Source organism: Boleophthalmus pectinirostris, unplaced genomic scaffold, assembly GCF_026225935.1.
Source record: "Boleophthalmus pectinirostris isolate CB_2022bp ecotype Guang Dong unplaced genomic scaffold, ASM2622593v1 HiC_scaffold_5, whole genome shotgun sequence".
Classification (NCBI taxonomy): Eukaryota; Metazoa; Chordata; class Actinopteri; order Gobiiformes; family Gobiidae; genus Boleophthalmus; species Boleophthalmus pectinirostris.
This window is the reverse complement of record NW_026571404.1, coordinates 31,905,108-31,911,107: the sequence shown is the minus strand read 5'-3', so window position 1 is coordinate 31,911,107 and position 6,000 is coordinate 31,905,108. Positions and strand designations below refer to the sequence as shown.

Genomic DNA, 6,000 nt, shown 5'->3' with positions numbered 1-6,000 from the left:
CAGCTTTTACAAACAGACACACAGCGCAGCCTTTCATTCTCAGCCAAAGCTCCGCTCAGCACAGCCCACTGTGAGAGAGGGAGAGAGAGAGAGAGAGGGGATCCTGTGCCCGGCCGCTCCGCTCTCAGCCCGCCCGTGTGTGATACGCTCCGCTCCGGATACTCCGCTCCAGCCGCAGGATTCACAGTGCTTTTCCTCACGGTCACGATGTGCTGGAGACACGAGCTGTGAGCCGCTCGGAGCCCATGTTGTTGCCGCTGTTGGCGCGCTGTGCACACGCGTGGGTCATGCTCTGCACCTGACACTCTCACTCCTGACTCCAGACTCTGACAGGAGCACAGAGAAGTCCGCCTGGCGCAGACAACTTGTGGACCGCTCCACACGGACTGTGTGACCGATACCGTCGAGGCTCCCTTTTTTACGCGTATTCAAGCTGCACCATCGAGGCGAGACGGCGACCTCAGTCGATTACCTTTCTTTCCTCTGCTATCCCATGGATATTCACTGCAAAGCAGACCCCTTCTCGGCGATGCACCGTGAGTATTCTCCAGTAGTTTGCAGCAAAATGTTCAAGCAATCACCGTGCTGTTTTATCGGGGCTTTTCCGGTAAAACTGAGAAAGGAGGATCTTTTCTTTTCAGTTCTAACAAACATAATTATGATTATAATTTCATTATTTTAAAACGTTAAAGTTGTAACCTTTTCAATCGAGGAAATAAAAGCAAAACATACTTCATATTTTCGTTATTTTAGTAAAAATATTGTGCGTAAAATAGGTTATATATTTTTAATACTAAAATACTCTTTGTGTTATTTTAAAATTGGCCTCACTCGGAACCACGTGTCTTTTGGAGAGTTGTTTATATTTTTAATTCGGCAGTAATTGTATTTTATTAATATTGTTTAGTTTTTGTAAGTAAAATGATGTTATCATGAGTGTTTTCGTAGGCGTGTAATACAAATGTACGTTGTTATTAACATCTTTGTCACCTCGGCAGTGACAGTGTCTGTGGACACAGAAGGTCGTTGTGTGTAAATGAGCCTGACTATATTCAAACGTATAAAATGTGTTCGTCTAAAACCGAAACTAAAATGAAAATAAAAATAAGGCAGCGTCCCCTGTGCGTCTTTATTATGGCCATGTTTTGCTCCATACGATATGGGTGAAGAAGAGGACCCGGGCGCATTATGCATTATTGATTCGTTCCTCATTCGCACCATTCGCGTTTGTAATATGAGTTATCAAAGCTCATTTTAATTATTTACAATTATTGTGCGAGGAAAATTAAACAGGTTGAAACGTAATATGAGCGACATGTGTTAGGCTGCAATGGGGCAGTGACGAGAGGGGAGCTGGAAACACTCCGAGCAGCCTGATCACTGTACTAACCAGGGCACAAACAACACCAGCGTTTTATTATACTCATTTAGATCTATTATTTCACACGAAAGATATTTATACGTGGTTATTTGTAATTATTCAAAAAGAACTCATGCGTGCAATTAATTGTCTGGCGGTTTAATGTTTTTTATTATTAATAATAAACAAGCGGTTTCATTGTTCCTTTTATGTGTTTTAGTGCATTTCATTATGGGGCTGTTTATTACACTTTTAATACATAAAAAACGCAGATATATTTTTCATAGTTAAATATATTGCAGGCTACTTTTTTTTACTAACTGTATGCAAATGCAAATGAAAGAATAGTAGGAAAAGTTAACGCGCGTAAAAGTGTGCGTAAAAGCGCAGGTCGGTGGATAAAATATAACGCTTTGTGTTAAAAGTTTCAAACTAAGTACCACCTCATAAAAGATTTAATTTTCCATGAATCACAAGGGCTTGACTAAGACTAAAAGAGATTTTAACTGGAGCCAAATAACTTCACGTAAATCCGTATCGCGTGTGTGTTGTGTGTGTGGCTCTGTGAACAATGGTCCCGTGCGCGCCGCCTCTGCAGGTATGTAATGTTATGCTCCCCTGTGTTGCTGTTGTATCCCACGCAGGGCACGGCGGTGTGAACCAGCTCGGCGGGGTGTTTGTGAACGGCAGACCCCTCCCGGACGTGGTGAGGCAGCGGATAGTGGAGCTGGCCCATCAAGGCGTGCGGCCCTGCGACATCTCCCGACAGCTCCGGGTCAGCCACGGCTGCGTCAGCAAAATCCTCGGCAGGTAAAAGGGTTCCAGTCCGAATGTGTGTGTGAGAGAGGACCGTGTCAGGCATCAATCTTACGCGCACGCCTCGCTCTCTCACCGCAGCACACAGCGGTTACACCAGGCACATTTTAGATGGCTCCTCGCCTTCCATTTACGTCCCATCACAAAACGCCTTTGAGGAAAAAAATGAGATAAAAATTTACAGCTAAACATTAAGTGTAAAATGAGCTGTATTAATAGCAGAATGAAACTAAAGTCGTTTTTGGGTGTATATGGACCGTGAGGCCGTGACTTCTTAAAGATAGAAACATATTATAATTGCTGTCATTTTCACAATTATTATTTTGTTAGCCCATAAGGCGTTTTATAATTTATGCAAAACATTTTGAACACACAAACATAATTTTTACATTTATTTTGAACAATTAAAGTAAATTATAAAGTGTATTTGTTATCTTAGAAATGACCAGCATGAACGCACCATTCACATGAGACTTTAGCGTTAAGTGTAGGACGCTCGTTCTGATCCCAAATGTTGAGAGTAATTTCTCTACATATATTTCTCCCTAGCTATCAGAAGTCATTTCAGAGGTACTCTTTCCACACACTAAATGTTGACATTGTGTAGCTACACTGTAGGAGACACGGTGGCATGTGCTGCATGCTGCTTCAGAAGCCCCAACTCCTCTGTGGCCTTTGTTCTGTGCGTCTCACTGTTTGAATAAATAAGTAAACCAGCCTTAAGAGCACTATTAGGCACAAGCACACACTCCACTTTCCAGCCGCTCACTCCGGTAAACTGTCCTCTTCTCCTCCGCGCAGGTACTACGAAACCGGCAGTATTAAACCCGGGGTCATAGGTGGCTCCAAACCAAAGGTGGCGACTCCCAAAGTGGTGGATAAAATAGCCGAATATAAACGACAGAACCCGACAATGTTCGCGTGGGAGATCCGAGACCGGCTATTGGCTGAGGGCGTATGCGACAACGACACTGTGCCCAGCGTGTCATCCATCAACAGGTAGGTCCACAGTGCCATTAAAGTCCACCTCAAAAATGTTAAGAGGATAGACGGGCTACTTTTCTGTCGGCTCTCTTACTCACGCACCATATTATTTACTGATAATATGCTGCGGTTATCATGGTGCCAAGAAGCTGGGGTGGTCTCCCCCAAGTGCAATTCAATCCCCACTGCGGCCCTCCACGAGCGCAGCGCGCACGCCGAGCGCCGAGGAGAGATCACATCTGTCTCGATAAAAACCGATCGATAGCGCGTAACCAGATCCAGAGGCACAGGGAAATACCCAACAAAGCCGTTCAATACGCGGACCACACTGCGACACGACAGCGCTCCACTCACCAGCAGCCTCCTAACTGCCCTGTATCCCCGCCAACTCCAAAAAAGTGCCGCGTAATGGCCTGGTTTCGCTTTTACGCATATTAACATACAAAGTAAAATACTAAGATCGGACAATAAGGGTTAAGTGACATTTTGGGTATTATTTGAGTTATATAGGCCTATCAAACAGAAGCAAATTAGGAGAAATTATGACAAAAATTATAATAAAAAATCAGCAGAGGCATTATAAAACACTAGACACGTTTAAACAGCTGAAACCAAAAAGACTTATTTTTACACAAAAGCAGAAATACATCATATTAATTTATACGCCTTCCTTCTGTTAAAATTGAGATTTGATTCTAAGAAGTTATTTTTAGACCAGTAAGTTCTGTTGTCATTGTGTCTTTCGCGCCCTTTTGCCTCTTAATCAACGGCAGGCTCGAAATATTTGAATTTTGGTTGTGAAAAAGTAACTTGTGGGTCTACACGATTTGGAGTTGATAAGTAGACACCTCTTGTTCCCTGTAGAAGCCACACAGAGCAGAGAAAGCCCGGAGCATGTGGAGTGAGAGAAAGAGAGGGAGAGAGGGAGGGAGAGAGAGAGAGAAAGAGAGAGAGGGAGAGAGCAAAAGAGAGAGAGGAAGGCTGGAAAACGCCAAAGCCCCATAGTGCACAGCGCGAGTGATGAACTTTGCTTAGGAGGCACTGTTCCAGAGAGTTGGTCATCGGCATTACATTTTAATGAGGCCAACCCGAGTCTCATAACACGTCCAGCTAAACGCGGCGGGCGCGAGGATGGCGGGGGAAAGGCGCGGATTTGACACGTTATTACGAGAATGAGGCCGTTCTAATGGATTCGTGGCGCTGCGTCTGCTTTTCACCTGTTGTTCGTGAACTAATCACTCATCACGGCGACACGTCACACCGAGAAACGGCATTAGCGCGCTCTGACGTCCCGCTGTCATGTGTTTGTTGTCTCTGGATCATTATGAGAGAATATGGAATGGCTTATATCATTTAAAATGTTATTATTACTGTAAGGCTGCGCGTTACGATATATTATAGGCCTAGAAGCGCATTAATTATGAAAAAATGATTGGTGTTTTCATAAACGCAAAAAATTGTACTAAAATCTGTAGGTGTGAGTATAACATGCATTTTGCTTTATATAAAGAAATGTATAATATAATAATTTAAATAAGTATATTTTCCTAAACAAATTAGCAAATATTTGAATCAATATTTTCTTTAATAAACCGTGTATGTAATGTATATTGTATCTTTATTATTATCATTATTGACAAGTTTAACATTGGCTACACTTTGCTTAAAGTCATATACAATATTGTCCAGTCTATTGATAAAAGTAAGTTATATTATGTGTATTAATGTATAAATAGCTGAAGCAAAACCATAAAATATTTGATGTGTTTTTCTTCCTGCTGCATTCTTGTGGAAAAAAAAAATATATATATAGTTTTGGTTTTTTTTTGCATCATTTTAATATTTTTATCTTAACTTTTCTCGCAGTTGCATGTATATGGTTCCAAATTGCATAGGCCTATCCACATTTTTGCAATGTTTAACCTCGCATATAACTTTAAACATACCGCCACGTACTTTGTTGTTGCACCAATTCTTAAACAAATTATTACAAAAGTCCGTCTGTCCATATATTTACCAATCATCAAACAGTACGTTACATAAGACTGTAAAATCAAAGCTCTAAATATGTATATATATGTAGTGCCTGGGATAAGGATCCATGTCCAGTCTGGTGGTGGTCTGTGCGGTTAGTGGTTAGCTCCTGCCCTCTGCTCCCTGCACTAAAGAGGATGTCCTGGCCTTAAACACATTTTTCCTGCATGCATTATTAAAGATTACACACAGGCTGGGTTGCACGTCGCTCTGTTGCAGCTTGACCAGAGTGGAGTTACTACCAACCACCTCCCTAAGCTGCCTCTCAATCATATCGATCTCCATTTTAATATTTCTTTGGGGGTATTTCCTCTCTCTCTCTCTCCCTCTCTCTATCCCTCCCTCCGTTCTCTCTTTCTCTCCCTCCCTACCCCATAGTCGTTAATTCAAGCTCTCCACAATTGCTTATTCAATATCACCAACATACACTTGGAAACAAAGTCCTTGGATTTACGCCTCGTGAGGTCGAATAACTGTTGTGAAGCCATGTTAGAAATTCAAATAAAATATTGACGAGGAGAGCTTATAGTACAGGACTGCTATGCGTATTTGACCCCGGGGACATTAACCCGTAGTTGTCCGGGTAGGCAGGTGTCATTTCTCATTGGGCGGGTGCTACGTGTTGTTCACCTGTCAGTCAAATGTACAGTATAATGTGATGATATGAAGTCCCAGTGGTGTATAAAAGCCACTGTGGAATAACTTTGAATTGTAAAGAATCTAAAATATGGTTGGGATGTTGAAAACTGAGTTGCTTTTTTGTTAAATTAGTGATTTTTTTTTTTTTTTTTTTGGTGTACCATATG

The 6,000-nt window shown here is 42.0% G+C and overlaps 1 protein-coding gene across 1 annotated transcript in view; it reads left to right on the top strand.

Annotated features, from left to right (window-relative positions):
• Window positions 1–351: 351 nt before the first annotated feature.
• Window positions 352–6,000, top strand: part of pax2a (paired box 2a) — a 42,140-nt gene continuing 36,491 nt past the window's right edge. Inside the window, exons 1-3 of the mRNA XM_055162620.1 lie at window positions 352–536; window positions 2,005–2,170; window positions 2,978–3,175. Coding sequence (XP_055018595.1) covers window positions 494–536; window positions 2,005–2,170; window positions 2,978–3,175 — 407 coding nt within the window. The 5' untranslated portion in view covers window positions 352–493. The remainder of the gene's footprint in view (window positions 537–2,004; window positions 2,171–2,977; window positions 3,176–6,000) is intronic.